At 35.3% G+C, this 19,040-nt stretch overlaps 3 protein-coding genes across 4 annotated transcripts in view; 1 reads left to right on the forward strand and 2 right to left on the reverse strand.

Moving 5' to 3' along the window:
• Positions 1-218: 218 nt before the first annotated feature.
• On the reverse strand, positions 219-3,889 carry si:ch211-67e16.3. 2 transcript variants are annotated; one of them, XM_042763424.1, is made up of 5 exons: positions 3,752-3,889; positions 2,600-2,917; positions 2,316-2,509; positions 920-967; positions 219-809 (listed from the first exon to the last, which is right to left on the reverse strand). In XM_042763424.1, exons 1-5 carry the CDS (start codon positions 3,804-3,806, stop codon positions 684-686), a joined length of 741 nt encoding a protein of 246 aa, XP_042619358.1. In that variant the 5' UTR covers positions 3,807-3,889; the 3' UTR covers positions 219-683. The 2 variants fall into 2 exon arrangements, with proteins under 2 accessions (XP_042619358.1, XP_042619357.1); XM_042763423.1 differs by having other exon boundaries at positions 219-812.
• Positions 3,890-5,792: 1,903 nt separating this feature from the next.
• On the reverse strand, positions 5,793-8,200 carry LOC109063503 (T-cell-specific surface glycoprotein CD28-like). The gene is made up of 4 exons (XM_019080565.2): positions 8,088-8,200; positions 7,218-7,562; positions 6,312-6,460; positions 5,793-6,129 (listed from the first exon to the last, which is right to left on the reverse strand). The coding sequence occupies exons 1-4, from the start codon at positions 8,134-8,136 to the stop codon at positions 6,052-6,054; spliced, it is 621 nt and encodes a 206-aa protein (XP_018936110.1). The 5' UTR covers positions 8,137-8,200; the 3' UTR covers positions 5,793-6,051.
• Positions 8,201-15,011: 6,811 nt separating this feature from the next.
• LOC109096273 (ras-associated and pleckstrin homology domains-containing protein 1-like) overlaps positions 15,012-19,040 on the forward strand; it is a 57,584-nt gene continuing 53,555 nt past the window's right edge. Inside the window, exon 1 of the mRNA XM_042763425.1 lies at positions 15,012-15,307. The gene's annotated coding sequence lies outside the window, so the exon portion shown is untranslated. The remainder of the gene's footprint in view (positions 15,308-19,040) is intronic.

The following is a 19,040-nucleotide window of genomic DNA, read 5'->3' on the forward strand; positions in this document are numbered from 1 at the left end:
TGAATAATGAAAGTAATGCTTATTCTATTCATCAGTGTTTGAACCATTAAAGAAAAACTGCATTTTTTGTAGGCTATTTCATTTCTGGGTTAAAAAACTAACAATTAATGGACGCAAAAGTACATGGAACCGGGTTGTTAATCATTTCCTTAATAAATAGACAATATAGCTAAGCCGTGCACATCTAGGTGTATATACCACATTTGTGAGATCTCATCTTCCTGTATTTTTCTTTATTACGTCACCAAATAATCAGCAAGTTTAGTTCATCATTCAATATAGTCTCTGTATTATAGCCTGTTTATGGTTAGAAAAAAGTTTATTGGGGGGAGGGGGTCAGTGAACAAAACTGATATTATCATAGATTATTGGTCCATGGGATCAAAATAATAATTAAAAAAAATGCCCAAACTAGAGATTTTATATACATTTAGCTTGGCATAGCTACAGTTCAGCATTAGGTTGTACAAGCCACCAAATGAAACCAGCTGCAACAGAACATCAAGACTGTTATTTGAGCATTTGAACAAGGTGCAGGAGCAATATGCAGATTCAGGCATTCAGAAAAATCTGTTTTGTTTGGTAGAAAGGCATTCGTTTTATCCTGTGAATTTCTTTAGTGTAGCTTAAGTATAACAAGCAGTACGTCCTAGAACAGTTAAAGCATGAGCTCACTGATGCCATTAGAAATTGGCTCTGACAGTAGCAAGATGAGAGTTGTGGTTCATATCTCTGCGGGATCCTTCCCGTTTCTGCACTTCACGCATGTCCACATATTCAGTGTTTTCTAGATCACGCCGTTTTACATTCTTCTGAAACAGTAAAAGAATTTGTGTTTGAAGTGCTGGTTCAACAGAAACCACAGACATATTGCATTACTGGCACACATAAAGGGCTGGCACAACAGGAAATCCTTTACCTGCATTGGCATGTAGATCAGAGTGTCAGAAGATTCGAGATTTGTGACCTGGAGAGGAAGATGAAAACACAATATATAAATGCATAACAGCTCAGCAGCAGGATATAAATGTAAGCTTATAACAAATATTTGATGGCTATATTGCACTGTGATTCCATTCAGTTTTATCCAGAAATGGAAGAATTAAAGGAAAGGTAAAATGTACTGACCGTCAGGCCATCCAAGTGTTGTTAAATGAGTTTGTTTTTTCATAAGTATAGATTTGGAGAAATTTAGCATTACATTACTTGCTCACCAATGGATCCCCTGAAGTGAATGGGTGCCGTCAGAATGAGAGTTCAAACATCTTATAAAAACATCATAATAATCCACAAATAATCCAAACAACTCCAGCTTAACAAGTAATGTCTTGTGAATCTGTGTGTTTATTAACAAATTCATCATTAAAGCATTTTACTGGATGAAATAATCCATAATAACTTTGCTTGTAAGCATTGCTTGAGTTGTGTATATTTCTCTCCTGATTCAGACAAGACAAGTTTTTCACTGGAGAACACAATAATATGGATGGAGGATTTGTAGCCAACTGTTTGAAGTTAAAATGTCTTCATGATGGATTTGTTTCTTACAAACACGCAGCTTCTCACTTCACAAGACATTCGTTAATTGATGGACTGGAGTCGTGTGGATTATTGTGATGTTTTTATCATTTGTTTGGACTCTCATTCTGACGGCACCCATTCACTGCAGTAGATACAGTGGTGAGCAAGTGATGTAATGCCTAATTGCTCTAAATCTGTTCTAATGAAGAAACAAACTCATTTATATCTTAGATGGCCTGAGGGTGAAAATTTTCATTTTTGGGTGAACTATTCCTTTAAAATGCTTTTAAAGATACTAAGTTGACAGTTTTATTGAACTCCAATAAACAACAGACCAAAAAAATTATGCTTGCACACGAAAGACAAAAAAAAAAAAACGGCATAAAAATAGCATTAAAAATATTAATCATAAAATATATTTCTGGTCTTAGATGGTGATTGATTGTTGCTTAGTAGCGTTCTGTTAGTGGTGATTGCTTTATAATAAAAGAAAGGTCCTTGAGGTAGTGCTGTAGTGTGAATATACTCATTTTGTTGTGCATCATAACAGCGCTGTGACTGCAGTATTCACAGTATAGCACATCCTCACACCATACCTATATATATAATATATTATATATATATATATATATATATATATATGTATATGTATGTGTGTATATGTGTATATATATATATATATATATATATATATATATATATATATATATATATACAGATATTCAGTGGTAAAGACACTATAAAACAACACAAACATAAAATAAAAAGTTTTATTTTAAGATGATAAGTTTTACCCTCAATCTGATGTAGACTGCAGTAAGAATAATGCTGTAGAGAGACAGCATTCCCACCACTATGACCAGACCACAGATTAGTAGGGTATATCTGTCTTCAAGTTCGGGCCTTTCTACAGGTGTGTGATCCTGGTCAAGTGTTTGGTTAGTTATTGGACAGCTGGTCTCCGTTGGAGCAAAAGGGTTATTGCAACCTAAAAAAAATTTTTTTTATAAATGTTATTGATTTTGAAAACTGATTAACTGATGTACAGTACTGTGTTAATCACATAGAGTGAACTTACCTCGGAAAAGCTTAATTTTCGGTCCTTGTTCAGTTTTGACTGGATATGGTTTTATTTTGGATATCTCACAGGAAAATGTATTACTGTGGAGGTTCTCAGGTTTCTTTAAGGTGAACGTGAATTTATTGTCCTTAAACTTCCATTCACACTGGTTATTTTCTTGTCCTCCTTCATCAACCTCACAAACAACCATATCATTCATTTTCAACTTAGCTTCCAACTCAAACCTTTCTTCTCCATAGAACATGCATGTGACACTGGCTGAGCCATCATCATTCAATGTGTGGTTGAGAGGTTCACTCACGCTCCAACTACAAACTGAGGTAACAAAAAAGAAATTCAGTTAAGTTAACTTATAGACCAAATGTTGTATATTTGAATTTACTTTGAGAAAACAGTTTGACGATCATGTTTATATGCACACAATTTTATAGTTAAATATTCTGTTTAAGTCTTTATTCTGAAAATAACATGTACATGCTCCACAGCTATCGGACTATTCCTGAATATATACATATTATTGAAATGTATAATCAGCTTAATCTAAATAAACATAAGACATGCACATTTCTTTCCTGATATTCTGTTCTGGAAATGCTTTTGCTACTTGTTATGATGCATTTAGTAGTTTCGAACAGTATTTGAATCAACTTTTCATGTAATTGTCATCAATTCTTGTCATTTCAAATTGTACACACCAAGGTGACAAACTGTTGAATGTCTGTATCTAATATCACCCAGAACTGACTTCATTTAAACATGCCGGTATAAATGAATATTGACTCAGAATGAATACAGGCATATGACAACTTGTTTAATCTGGTTACTCAGAATGAATACAGGCATATGACAACTTGTTTAATCTGGTTTTGGCAATCAAGACATATATACTGATTATGCATCATTTTATTTTAATATGCTGATGTTTTACTGCTGACTTTTAGTGATGGAATACTACACACAACAATAAGCACTTAAACTAGACTGTGCCAGTAAAAAAACATTATTGCCCATCTAAAACCTGTGCCAAGACCAGACCTGCTAGGAGTTTAAACTGGTCTAAATTAGTCTCAGCTGTTTTAATCAGCATGTTTAACATGAATGTACACAGAACAGTAACCAACAACAGCTTTAAAAAAGTTAGTCTCTTACCATTGTGAAGTATGAAAGAAAAGCTGAGAATGAGCAGAGTGAACCTGTCAGGCATGTTAACGTATCCTTGTCCGTTTGACAGTGTGATGGTGGCTGAAGCTCTTCAGTTTGTTTTTGCTGGAGTGAGAAAACACAGGAAGTATGTGGGCTAGGTGATTAATATCACCCACAGACACATTTGTCGCTCAGTGTGATGTGAGATGTCGATTAAGCGATAAGAGAGGACTGCAACATTTTACACACTTGTTATGCAATTCATTATTGTGAATTGAATCATAATGTGTGGTATTATTTGAGTTGTTACCTTTTTTCTTAAGGTGTCCCAGCTGAGACATCTGTCTGTCAGTGAGGAAGTGAGTGGGCAGCTTTCTTGTAATATGAAGTTGTTGAAAGGAAAATGTTTGATGTACAACCATGTTAGGAAAAACCCATATCCTACTAAATGAGCAATAAAGTCATTCTGATCCACTTACTTTCATATGCAGTTTAGTTTCATAAGAATAAAAAGAAAAAAAAAAAAATCATATATTCTCATTTTGTTCACAGTAGTTATGATCAAATGTTCAGCTATGTAAAACTGTGTATAGGTGGTTTTACATGAGCCAGAATATAGACACATGATTTAAACAGGTCTTATTTTCTTCACTACCAATTAGGCAAATTGCAATTAACCTGTCCTAGTTGTGGCAACAGTTGTTTGTGATTCAGACGTATATAATGTAAACCAAGCTATTTTCAGTTCCACATCCTGTTAAAGCATCACAAATATGAAAGCACAGCAAGTTTGTCAGCTAGATTCATGTCCTGTTTTTGTGATGGATAGCTGAGGTTCACAAAATTGAAAAACATTTGTGATGCCTTTGTCACATTTTTTCTTCTTTGTGTCTTGGTGATAGGAAAGATTGATACTGATGGATGACATTTGACTCATTCGACTTGTTTTTACTGATAAAAAGTCATTACGATCTGGTGCATTATTTGACTCCATCCACTTTGTTACGAGAGGAGGGTCATTGCAGGTTTTGGTGATGTAAAAAATAATCCAATATAAATCATCAGATAATTTTCCAATACAAGTAACAAACAAATACATTACAAGACTAACCTAGTTGCATACCCGTTAAGTAAAATTAGATTGAAGCATCTTTAATACAGCAGCCAGTCTTTTTGTATAAGGGTCATGTAATGTCATAAAGTGACTAAATGATAATTACTTTTTTAGTAAGAATGTGATTGGTAATTCCAAACAGAGTAACATGCCCCATTATAACAGGATGTGCAATAGTGCAACCAGGTAATTTTAGGTTTTTCTTTTTCTTTCTTTTTTGTTACATTAATTTAGTTGGTTTCAAAGTTACATTTAAGGTGTAAAATATCAATTAAGACATCAGGGGTGTGTAGTATATAATGAGGTGTACAGAGTCATATCCACAAAAAAAATCTGTCCCTTTAAAGTTGGAATCGTTAGAATAATTCTTTATTTATTCCCATTATTTAACCTTGAAGAATCAGTTGATCAAATATTTTAACCATCATGCTGAGTTCCTGACATTTTGACCCAGAGAGGATTTTCTTTTTCCTGAAAAAGTTAATGTTAACACATTGGACTAAAACTTACTGACTTTGCTCACACAGGGTATAACAACCAAAAAATAAATAAATAATTAAATTTTGATGATAATGATCATTTTTGTACTTTTTTGACCTTGTTACACGTGGTGTTCTCAGTCAAAAATAACTGATCTGAGCTTATGCACCTCCATTTTTTGACAGTAAAAAAAAAAAAAAAAAAAAAAGCATTATTTGTTTATGATTCTGGCAATGTTCACTTAAAACTGAGATCAGGCCGTTCCAAAAAAAAAAAAAAAAAAAAAAAAAAAACTTCAAAAATATGTGCTAAATGAATGAAAACAAGTTAACAAAAATATTGAATCTAATATTTGGTGATAATAATGGGAGATTTACAAGCAATTTTGAAAAGTCTGGTCGTTTTTGATAGGGACACAAAATTAGGTAATATATTTTCAGAACAGCACAAGCGTTAAATGTAAAACATTTTTATTTAATTCTGATAAAATTCAAAGAATGAAATAACAAAGACAGTGGTCAAATGTTATGTAAATACATGTTAATACATGCAAGTGAGAATTCATGTGAGTACATGTAATTGGAAAATACTTTGAGTACATGACAATACATGCAGGTTAATTTAACATGTAAATACATGCAGAAGAAAATGACATGCAAGTACATGCAGGTAAGAATGCATGTGAGTACATGCAAACGGAGATATTACCCCCTTAGAATTTCATATAGCTTTCTTTTTGTGAAAGCATAGGTGTCGTGGATACAGAGGCCCTCCATTTGCAAGCGATCATCTGTGCAACAGAGATAAATGAAATCTGAGTGACATTTGTTCACATTATTGTCAAAGTCTAAACTTGAGTAAATATTCAGAAATGTCTATACAGCTTGTCAACACAAAACTCAACATGCCATGCTTATCTTTTCAGCAGGCCAGTCTGTTAAAGAAAATCATTAGAATAGACAGATTTCTTACCTGTAGAATAAAACTGCAGGAAGTGATGATTAGGATGGCATATAGCAGGGGAAGTGGGCCTACATTGTTTTTGACATTTTCCCACTCTGAAATCTGCCTCTGGCTCTGAATCTGGCTCTGGGTGGATGCAGTGGGGCAGTTTGGGGTTTCTATGAAAGAAGATAGGACATTAGTTATTACTAAAGTTGCACTATGGATGGCACCCTACGCCCACCCAGAATAACTTTCACTGAAATCTTGGCTTATGTGAATCATTTCTTTATTTATTTCATTTTAATTTTTAACAATGATCAAAATTTAGTGGATGAGACTTCCTTTTTTTGACAACAGGAAGCTGGCGGTCTGTTACTGCTTCCCTTCTCATCTTTGATGAGTGTTTTTAGCTTTTTAAGAGCTTACATTAGCACACTTGCGTCATAAAGAAATCTACATTTTCAAAGAAAACATCATTCTCGCGTAAAGTCAAAGTTTCCACTGGTAATATCAAAATGTAGAGCACACAGTGCTGTAAAGTTGAATGTGCCGGGGAGGCCCCATTTCCACCTACATGACTTCAGGTGGCCACAACATTTCCTTGTTCACTCTTTTATAATTCTGGCTCCCTCTAGAGCTTTAACAATGAACAACTGCTAAGTTTCATGAACACTAAATCAAATTTGCTATTAAAACAAATTGTAAACATACTGGGATAAAATGTATGTTAACATACAGTATTTCATTTTCATAGGTGATTACCTTATGCCTACTTTTAAATAGCATTGCTTGTTTTTTTTTATTTCAAAAATTATCATTAGCAGTATTAATACAAAAAATTGTTATAGATCTATACATGAACAACTGTGTACAAAAAAGGTGAAACTGTGGGGAAACCACATGCAAGAGACTGAAAACAAGACTATCGCTTACCTTGTATGTAAACAATAGTGCCATTTCCAATCGTTCTGAGATATGGAGGTGGGAAGAGAATCTCGATCTCACAGCGATAGAAGTCTGTGTCGTTCCCTCGCAGTCCAGCGATGATCATGTCCACTCTTCCAGAGCTAATATTCCCTCTGCAATTAACTGTGCCATCTGTTGTGAAGTAGGGCTCAGAGAGGTTGACATAAGCGCTGCAGATCCTCTCACGGCCGTGCAAACCTTTGTAAAGAGATACCTGCATTTCCTCAGGCTTTAACTTTGAACTGAAGGAGCAGCGGAGGGGGACTTCTCCCTCGTTCCCAACCACACGATATGGCTGAGACACACGCAGAGCTGGAAACAAAACAAAAGATCATCAGATGTTACCCAAATACTCACTACTTTCTTTTTTATTCTTTTGTGTGTGTGTGTGGGTGGGTGATAATTTAACATAATAACATTCATATTTCAAGTACAGAAAAGTTTTAACCTAGAATGAACATTTCTGACAAAAGTAGCCTATGCTACTTTAAGGTTTACATTAAACAAATATTCCATATACTAATATAATATGCACATATAAATAATGTTCCAAAAGAGCTTCAGAATTCTGTCTGAAAATAAGGATCCGGATGTTGGAAGTTGTACATTTAGGTCAAAGTTGAACCCACTTCCCTTCACTTTTACTGCATATTAAAAGAAACATCTTAACTGTCATAGAACAAAAGATAATAGATCAATTCTTCATAAAAAAGAGTAATTATTAATAAAATGTACTTTAGGATTCAAGCTGTCTTGCCACACAGGAGTAAAGCTGTTACCATCTAGACTATCTGTGCTTGAAAAGCAACAAACATTTGAAGCTCAGCAGGTACTTACCCAATCCCAGTGGGATATATATAAAGATTCTAATAAGTGTGATAATCATTGTGTCATGTAATAACTGTGGAGGTATCCCCCCTGGCTCTTTATACTGAGTGAGTTCTGGAAAGCTTGTGACGTAGCAGGAAACCTCAAGCTGACTGCAAATGCCCGTAAAAGTGCTCAAAATTCTGCAAGTAATGAAGCCAATTTGCACAATATGTGTAATCAAGGGGAAAAAAAAAATCGAATGAGCAGAATGAGACTCGAGCAAAAACAGTACAATAGCAGTGGAACAGGAAAATTTGGTTAAGGGTGTGGTTTAACTATCACAAATGCCAGTGGTCAAGAGCTTATTTGACTCTGAATTTGGGGAAAATATTAAAATCAGATACACTTGAAAGTGGATTCAGCACTTCGGAAATTTTTTTTTTTTTCTTGCATTTGCAATTTTTCAACATATCTGCTCATCACTTGTTCAGTATTGCGTCATATCGTGTTGGAAAGTGAAGATTTCTGAAAAGAAATTAAATGAAAGGATGATCAAATATTTTTAGGTTTAATCTGAATTTTATTAATCGTATCAAAACTTTTTTTTCCATTCCCTTGGCCATACTTTATATTAGGTGCTTTTACCTACTATTTTCTTATATTACAATTTAAAGCTTTTGATAGCTATAATGCATTTATTGTGTACATACTGTACATGCTGTTCTGTGAAACTATAATTTGCATTCCTGCATGACATTTTGGAGAACAATGGTTACTGTCTTGCCACCCACCACCCTCCTCTTTTTTCCTTTAATTTCTCTCTGTTGCTAACAAATTAAACTGATATAATAGTATATTTACAGTGTTTACAGTGGGCTGCAGATTTTCATGTAGCATATAAAGCATAATAAAGACAACACTGTAATTGCAGATGCAGAAAATCTGAGGTGGGATCTTCTATAGCTGTAATATTGTTGTAGCCTAACAGATCATGCATTCATTGTCTTATGCAAAATGATCTGGATTAGCTTGACTCTGTAAAATTAAATAGACTGTATTTTTCTCTAAATCATCATTTCAAATCCCACACAAGTCACACTGAAGAAATGCCAGAATCAAAGATGTTTGCAACAATGAGCAGGTTTCATTTAAAGTCAGAGCATCATAGTGTTTCAGTGTAAATACACACCCACTGGGGATCAAAATCATTCTAATATGGCAATTTGCTGCTTAAGAAACATATCTTTTTCTTATGATCAGTGTTGAAAGCAGCTGAAGTATCCAGCAGTTGAAAACAGTCATACATTTTCTTCAGGGTTCTTTGATTATTAGAAGGTGCTAAAGAACAGCATTTATTTGAAATAAAAATATTTTTCTAACATTAGAATAATTAAACATCTAAGATTTGTAATGCATCCTTGCTTTATTATTAATTTCTTTAAAAAATAACAAATAACTTACCAATAAAAAATGGTTTTCTTTCAGCACCAAATAAACATATTTGGAATTATATTTTTTACATTTTAAAATATATTAGAATGGAAAACATAATAATATGTCACAATATTACCATTTTACTTTATTTTTACTCATCAAATAAATGCAGACTTGTTGAACGTAAGACACTTTCAAAAACATAAAAATTCCTAATTATTCCAAACCTTTGACCCCCAGTGTACATACATACATACACTGTATATATACAGAATATACAACAGCAATAGATACAAGAACAATTAGTAGATCTGTTTAATACACTCTCTGGGCAGTACTGCTCAGCTGATAGGAGGTACTAATGTAACAGCCAGTGGAAGACTGACATATTGCAACGCTGCTGATATTTGCTGGATGCTGAGCTCATTAGCGTCGTCTGAATCCTCTTGGTCTTGTGTTTATGTAGGGATTCTCAGCTGGCTCTGTGTTCTTGAGTTTATACTGAAAAAAAAAAACACCATATCAGCAATTTCACAGTGCTAGCACATGAAACTTTTAAACTTTGAATTTGTGTGATTCCAGATATACAATTTGAATGCATATTAGGTAGGTTATGAATTTATATTACTGCAAAGAGCTGCATGTGTGTGTAAATGTGTGGTTGCAGATATGGATACTTACTTTGAGGTAACAGCCAAAGACAGTGACGAACAGATTATATACAATGATGACCACACAGCCAACAATAAGTGGCAGTATCTGATCAGTGGGACAAGTTACAGTTGATTCTATGGGCAGCAGACCGTCTGAAATCATATAAATAATATAAACAATACTAAATAAAACATATATTTACACTTTTTACTGTAAAAGTGCTGTTTCAATCAAATATTTTAAAATATCTTTTGTCTCATATTCTGTATTGGTTTTTAACTAATCAAGTGAAAAGGTGGCAAGGCTACAGTGATCCTGCGTGTCTTCACTGGTTTAAAAAGATCTGCAGTTTGGGGGACCAAATAAGACCAGTAGACTATCATAGGTTGGTTAAAACTGTTTAAGCAGGGGAAGAGTCCAATGACTATTCACTAACCAAATCATAAACTGGAATTAAAATGAAGTAATTGCTTTACCTTTAATGAGCAACATAGTTAGTGAATCCTTTGTCCTGATGTGCGTGTCGATTACGCAGTTGTAGAGTCCTGTGTCATTGGCTTCAGTCCTTAAAATCTTATATGAGACTGAGGAGTTTTGTATGTACACCTGAAAACGCTGCCATGTTTTATTACTGTCCACATCACTCAGGTTTGTTGAGTGCAGCTTTGTATTTCCCTTGTATAGAGTGATAGATGGTTTTTTATGCACTGCAAGTGCTGGACAGGACACAAATGCTGTTGCATTTTCATCCACTCTTTTTATTTCGGCTGAAAGATAAAAGCATATATGCACATTTTGATTTTGAAAGAGAAAGTTAGAGATTGAGGATGTGGTGCACCGCATACTTCTACTGTTTGTGCCCCTCTTTTTTGTCTATTGATTTGTTTAATTAATGCAAAGTTTAATTTTGTAATATTAATTTAATTTGTACAACTCTGTCTTTGATAAATATTCTGCATCCACAAGGATATGCTGCACACCACATCAACAAATCAGCTGCATAACTGAATTAAAAGAAGCAACAGAAAATCTCAAACCTTGCTCATGATAGCAGCTTGAGGAGGATTCAGTAAGTTCGGCATGGAAGAGGGTCAGGAGAACAGACATTGCTATGATCATCTGCTCGAGCATTTCTGCACTGCTGCTCCGAGCACGTGAAAACAGGGGAATATGACTGCAGAGCTTTCACCAACAGATGCACAGGTCAGACGGGGTGAGGGGGTGGGGGCTGTTCCCTACCTGCGTCACAATTTAACACTATGGAGGACTGAGGAAAGCAGCTAAACATTTGACAGGGGAGTCAAATGGTTGATCTTTGCATGCATTTTACAATGGAGAAAAATGAAGTGTTGCCTTATGTTGCCTTCCTTTGTTCTTAATGTAATAAAAACAGTGAGTTGAAGAAGAAAACTGGCAAAACTATCATGAAATGAACATTATTCCCACAAAACCAAACTTTATATAAAAAGAAGAAACAAAGAAAACAAACACATTATCCAACGTTTATGTGTAGAGTTTTTAAAAGCTGAAAAAAAGGTTATTTAGGATGTGAGTAATTGTCACTGTTTCGGATGTTTACATATCCGAAACAGTTAGTCTTTTTTTCTTCACTTTGTGCACTGAAACTTCTCAGCATCATCACGCACAAATGCACCGCCTTGCAGTGCAGCATTGCAGTGATAAGAGGAAATGAACGATAACAAAAGGAAAGAAGAGGTGTTGCCGGCAGTGTTGTGGTTACATTTTACATTCAGAGTTCCAAGTACATTTTACCATCAGCATTCTATAACAATCTGCAACTTCTGACTCTATTTACGAGCAGACAAAAGCTTCTCTACCTCTGAATGCAGTCTTGCATTCCAGAGGTGTAATGCAATTAATTACTGTACTTGAGTATCTTTTTGATACTCTGTCATTTTACTGAGTATCAAAGATATTGGCAACTTTTCTATCTACTTCACTAGATTTTTTATCATCTGTACTCTTTTCTGCGCTACATTAGTAATGAGTGTTGCAGTTACACATTACATTTTGCATGGCACCTAGCTGTTTCTGCAGCAGTTTATATCTGCTACAAAAGAACTACAGGGCACTAAAAGTTCAATATCTTGTGTGTTTTGCCCTTACTCACCCAATCCTGTCAACAACGCTACTTTACATGAATGTGAGTTCCTCAGCAACGGCAATGAGGCCGAAACCAGCTCATCCAGTGCAAGAAGGCTTTGACTTTTTAATTTCACCTAATGTTATTTTCTGACTGTTCTCCAGTATTCTTATCCTGTTATTATTATAGAAGTTCAATAAACAAATTAAGAAAAATAATAATAATAGTAAAAAAAATACTTAACATTATTGTATTTATCCATTATACTAAAGAGACATTTTTGAAGGAGTTAATGATTTTTTTTGTTGTTGAGGTGTTCAGTTTTATTTTGGATTTAGAAAATAAACGTGATTGCTGTTCTCACAAATCAACTCTTTCTTGTTTCACTGGCATGTCTCTGACTAGTGCATCTCTGAGCCTATATTCAGTATGAGTAAAATACTTAAGTAGGCTACTGTTAAAATCAGATACTCTATGACTTTCACTCAAGGTGTTTTTTTTTTTTTGTTTTTTTTTTGTGACTTTTAACTTGTAGGGGAGTAATTTTCACTGTAAGGTGTTTGTACTTTTACTCAAGAATGGTTTCAGGTACTCTTTAAACCTTTGTTGCATTCTTTACTATAATTCATTAATAAATAATGTACATCCTGTCCTATTTTTTTTTAAATGATGTCCAAGTATGAAATGATTACTAATTCTTACTAATTCTTCTTTTAAAAAATGCTTTGATTATCAACAATGCTAATTTTAGTGTGTTAGTGTCGTATTTTTATGTCTACTCTTAAACTGATTGGTGTTTTAATTGCCTAATATATTCATTAAATATTTATGATTGCTACACTTAAAAATGCATTAAACTAGCTTTGACAATCACATGTAGTAACAGATTTAACCACTAAATGGCAGAATATACACAGAATATCTAGCACCTGTTTAGACTAATCTTAAAAAGTTAGTCATCTAAAAAAAAATCTTCAAGACTGGTCATAATTTTTTTTTAATTCAGTTATGAAAAGGTAGACTGGTCTTATTTGTATTGGAAAAGTAGGACTGGTTTCCCCTTAGCACAGAGACAGTGGTGCAGACCACAAAAATATGGTCATGCTGAGATTGTGGTGGTCTCAGTTTCAGTGTTGATGAGTCACACTTGTTTGTGGTTAGGCTTCAGGCCTGCTTGTCTTATTTCACAACTCCTTGTATGACCCCCTGTGGAATCACCTAGAAAAGTATTACCAGTTAATTAAACTGATTAGAGTGTGCCACCAATGAAGTCGATGCAAAAGGTTACATGTTCTGCCAAGATACACAACCATTCAAACGTTTGGGGTCAATAAGATTATTATTATTATTATTATTTTTTTAAGTTTTCTTTTCTCACCAAGGCTGCCTTTTTTGATGAAAAATACAGTAAACAAAACAGTCATCATAAGTCCATCATTACTCCATTCTTCAGTTTCACACAAACTTTCAGAAATCATTCTGTTATGCAGATCTGCTGCTCAGGAAACATTTCTTATTATTATCAGGTTTAAAAACAGCTATATTGTGAGCTGTACGCGCTCTCACGAAACACGTTCATTTTGGAGTGAAAAACATCGCACAGCAGCGAGGACACAGACAATGAGCTGACGACAGACACAGTAGGAAACAAAGTCTCAGCATTCAAAATCTTCATTCAAATTTTATTAAGCTTTTCAAATGATAAATACAGTTTTGGAGTTTTTTAATGCGTGATGGATCATGCACGCTCCCGCTTTGCCTCAAGTTCAAGCGAAGCAGGAGTGCATTCTTATTAGCATGAAATAAACATTGAATGAACATCCAATCCATGTTGAAAGTAATGTGTATCATGTAATCACTCAACATGTGTATCAACCGCGGAAAGACAGCAGCTAGAAAATATTAACATCAGAAAATCCACTCATTAGTGTCCATAAACTAGTGAGAAAAATGTACAGTAGAGAGAATTTTCCAAAAAAATAAATTTATATATTTATCATAATTGCTTTTTTTTATTATAATTAATAAAAATGTATCGATATAACGTTATTATAAAAATGGTCTAATATGAACTTGTATACAAAACAATTGTCAGGGTTCCCTGTATAGTTTAGTTTAGAAAAATTGAGAAAAAAATAAAAATAAACAAATAAAGTGTACCAGTAAAAAAGATTTTTGATGTTTTTTTTTTTTTTAAGAATTCTCTTCTGCTCACCAAGCCTGCATTTATTTGATCCAAAATACAGCATAAGCTGTAATACTGTGAAATAGTTTTACCATTTAAAATAACTGCTTTCTATTTGAAAATGTTTTAAAATGTAATTTATTCCTATGATTTCAAAACTGAATTTTAGCATCATTACTCCAGTCACATGATCCTTCAGAAATCATTCTAATATTCTGATTTGCTGCTCAAAACACATTTATTATTATTATTATTATTATTATTATTATTATTATTATTATGTTGAAAAGAGCTGAGAAGATTTCTTTCAGGTTTTTTTATGAATTGAAAGTTCAGAAGTACTTAGAAGAACAGCATTTATCTGAAATATAAATCAATTTAAACATAATAATATTCATTATAATCAATATAGACCAATCAAAAAAAATCCTTGTTAAATAAAAGTATTAATTTATATAATTCCCATTTTTATGCCAGGTTGGAGTTGTACACTTAGCTAAAATTTCAATGGGAGAACCTTTGTGTCAAACGCAAGCGAGTTGTATTTCCATGCCTTGCGTGACGTCACAACGGGTAGGGCGCAATCGCTTGGATTTCGGGGCTGGACAGGAAACGGAGACGCCAGGCAGGAACGCGCATCGGTCCGCAGCTCGGAACGGGAATGGAAGCGGGAGAGAAACGGGAGGCTCGCTCGTCTCATCATCATCAAATATAAGCGATCGGCACGGGCAGCGAAAACCCGATCTAGGAGGAAGAGGAGCTGGGATTCTGTCGCTGGATTTGCGCAACACATCACTGGCTTTTTTTCCCATTGTTACCGTTTCCTCCGGACAAGACAGAAGCCGCAGAACCGTCGGCTGGTTTGCGACAGTAAGCGCTTACTCTTTATTTATTCTCGCTGCTGCATGCAACCTCTTTCTGAAATAAAGATATTAATGATCGGGTCACAGGCATGGCTTGTGTATTTGACGCTGGCGGCGTATTATTAGCTCGTTATCTAGGGATACACAGAGGAAAATCCAGGGAACAGCCCTGAAATTCAGACAGCTGTGCAGAGCCTTCACTGGCTGAATCTGAGGGTTTCTCCCTTGATTTCAGTGTGAAAAAAAAACGTTATATTCGAATAAAATACCGAAGCGAGTGATGGTATCCTTAAGGTTTTGCAGTAGGAATTGCGGCATGTATCTGGAATAATGAGGTGAAATTAATCAGTCTGTCAAAGAGAGCATGAGATGCATCTCCATTTATCTGGATGCATCTGCTGTTATTCCGGCTCTTGAGGGTGGTTGAGATGTTTAACCTCAGATGTTTCAATTGGTACAAGCCTTTTAGGTTTCCAGCATCACTGGATCTAATGCAAGCCTCATTGTTGGTGTTTTTCCTCATCGTACCTGGTGGAGTGTGTTCTGCAATAACACGTACTGCAAACAGATGAGCTGTTGCCAAACTGGAACTCCCCTCCCCTCCACACACACACACACACACACACACACACACACACACACACACACACACACACACACACTGACTGATATATTCAGGCTCCACCCTTTGCCATGACAGCTGTGGGTTTAGTGCCAGTCTTGGTCCCCATCGAGCGGAGGCCTATTTTCACACATTTTTGTCCAGCCTGTCCGAGTTTGTGTATCTGCTAGCAGGTACCTTTTACCTCAGTGAATATTTATTTTTCAGGCTTTATTTCACATAAATAAATAACATAAATCAATTATTAAACTGAATTACAACATTTACAACTAAAGGAACAATTTTTTCAAGCAATAATACATTTATTTAGCAGGAATGCATCAAGTTGATAAAAAGTGGCAGTAAAGAACTCTAGGAGCTCTAATCATCTAAGAATAATGAAAAAGAAAATGAAAGTACTTAGTGACAGTACAGAACAGTTTTAAACTTTGATAATAATAAGTAAAGTTACTTGAGCAGCAGATCAGCATAATTAGAATGATTTTTTTGAAGGATTGTGTGACATTGAAGACTGGAGTAATGATGCTGAAATTCAACTTGGTCATGTCAGGAAAAGTAATATTTGATTGTGGATGACTACCATATAAAGCAGTTCTTTTAAAGTCTCCTATAGACTGTTCTAAAGCCACGTTTTAACTGGAAGGGGCAATTCCACCCCCAAAAAAGGCTAGTGAATGGTCAAAAAGAAAGTCCAAAATCATGTCTTTATGTCTCTTATGCTGCTCCTTAAGTATTGTGGATGACTACCATATAAATGTCCTTAAGTGAGTAGATTATCTTGCACATGCATTAATAAACGCATCTTTGATTACGTCAGAGGCTAGAGGTAGATTGGAAGAGCGCAGATCTGAAATGTGTATCATTACAGGAAATATTCTAGTGAGCTCTTTGCCACATTTTTTGGAAGCTTTATTGCACTTGCTGCTGGTAATGCATTAAACTTGAGATTTATTTTTCTGCACAGAGTGCTGTTGCTTCAGTCTAATCCAGTGGGAGCGGTAGAATGTGCTGAGAGGGATGTAAAACCTTGAAATGGTTTTGTTTTTTTATAGAAAAATTACAATGGGATGTTTATTCTTCATTGTTGCTATTTCTATAAAGCTTTTCCCCTAAAATGCACTGTTAATGTTATTCATAGAATTAGTTTTCATTAGCCAGCATATGTGCAGCAGTAAACCAGTGTCCATCCCCACCGGATTCCTCTTTCTAGAGCTGGCCCCCTGTACCAGAATGACGTCAGGTGATTGTGAAACTAGGGTGGATGCTTTTCTGTGAGGACCCTGGAGTCCAGATGCAGAGAGTCTAGCAGCCTGGATCTTTTCTGCTCAACAGATTCTTTGTTTTAAGCGATCATAAATGAGTCCTGATAAAGATCCAGTATGTTCTCTGTATTGCTGACCTTTGCAGCATGAGCAGCTATCTGACAGCTCACACTGTGCCCACTATTCCTCGACTCGGGACTGAAACTGGAGATGACTGCGAGGCTCTTTAGAACGAAGAAAAAGAAAAGACAAAGAGGAAACAGGCAGCTAGGATGAAAGGGAGTGAAATTATTTAAATGAATAGCATCCCACAAGGACGAAAGGACGTCCTTTGTTAGGGCAGGAGCAGGTCAACTGTGTGCTTTAATCTTCGAGGCAGCACGAGTGCAATATTGCTAATGTTTCGTGAGTGAGGGAGGACTTCGTGCCAACTTCAATCAGCTCATTTCGGTGGCATCTGCTGTAAAGCAGCTTCAATGTATTGTCAGGTGTTTGTGATCTGTCATCGGCTTATAGTTGGCTCATGAATGGCGCTCAGTGCAGATGCTTGCTCCCTTGGATAACAGACCTTAGACCAAAGCCTGATTTGTCATCAGAATGATTTGTCATAAACCCCTCTGACTCCATCACACTGCAAACATTTAGAGGTGGAACAGGGTGACTCATGACTCATGCAGAGCATTTGTACACATGGTTTGTTGAGCTTTGCATTGTGATCCGGTATTTTATTTAGGCGTGTTTGGTTTTGTATTATGTTCACATCAATGTGAACTGTGTTACTACAATGGCATATTCTGTTCCCTTGCATTAGCGTCCCTTCTGACAGTACTGCTTGCATTGTAACCTGCCTATGTTGGGTAAAAGATTAAAAGTGTTTACAGCCTCTCATCCAGTGTTTGTTTTAGAAACATTGGCAGCTGCCACCAGGCATGGTTTTATCTGTGTGTGTGAAAGGCAGACTGTTGGAGAGGAATATTTGTTGCATTCATACATTCAATTTGCTGTCACAATGCATGCTTTAGATTGACCAAAACATTAAGTCACAGTGAAATAGAAATGGTGGGAGATATTTTCTTTCGTATTGTGACGTACATCCAGGTGAAATGGATTATTGGGAGAAAAATTGGTGTGAACTTGGTTCTGTCCATTGGTTGTCAGTTGGATGGAAGCAAGTTTGCAGTCAATTAGAAAGGTGCTTAAGCAGATCAAATTAATGGAGATGTCCAGCATGCATCACCAAAGAGAAGTCTGCCGTGCCACTGGAAAATCAAGTTAAGACATTTTGTTTATGAGGTCAGAAAAATAAATAAAAATGGAACTCAATCAATGAGGAATTGTTCACAATAAGATCTACAACACCTACATTTAGAAAACAGATTTCATTTGAAGCCAACTTTAAAAGGGAGTTGTGTATGTTGTTGTCCAATGGTGCAATACTTTATCCTGTTTCACGTTAATTTGCGTTAAAAATAAGTAATTTGTTGGTTTGTTTCCACTGAAAAGTACAAAATATCTGAATAACAAAAAAGCTCATGAAAAGTAAAGTTTTAAGTAACTTTTATAAATGTGCCTTAGAAGGAAACATTACTGGTGCATCATGAGATTTAAAAAAAATGGCACTGACATATTTTAAGGTTTGTCAGTGCAAGTTTCTTTCAGTTAAAACAGCTCAGAAATGTATTTTAGTCTGGGACTAGGCTTAAGCCTGGTCTGTGAAACCAGTGGTACATGTATCAAGCTGTAAGCATTAAACTTTACAAAGCATTGAGTAGCATATTTCATACACACACTGACATAGCATGTACTTGTATACAACATTAGCAGTCACTAATACTAATTTTGTCCACTCCTAACAA

This window comes from Cyprinus carpio, chromosome A9, assembly GCF_018340385.1.
Source record: "Cyprinus carpio isolate SPL01 chromosome A9, ASM1834038v1, whole genome shotgun sequence".
In the NCBI taxonomy this organism is placed as follows: Eukaryota; Metazoa; Chordata; class Actinopteri; order Cypriniformes; family Cyprinidae; genus Cyprinus; species Cyprinus carpio.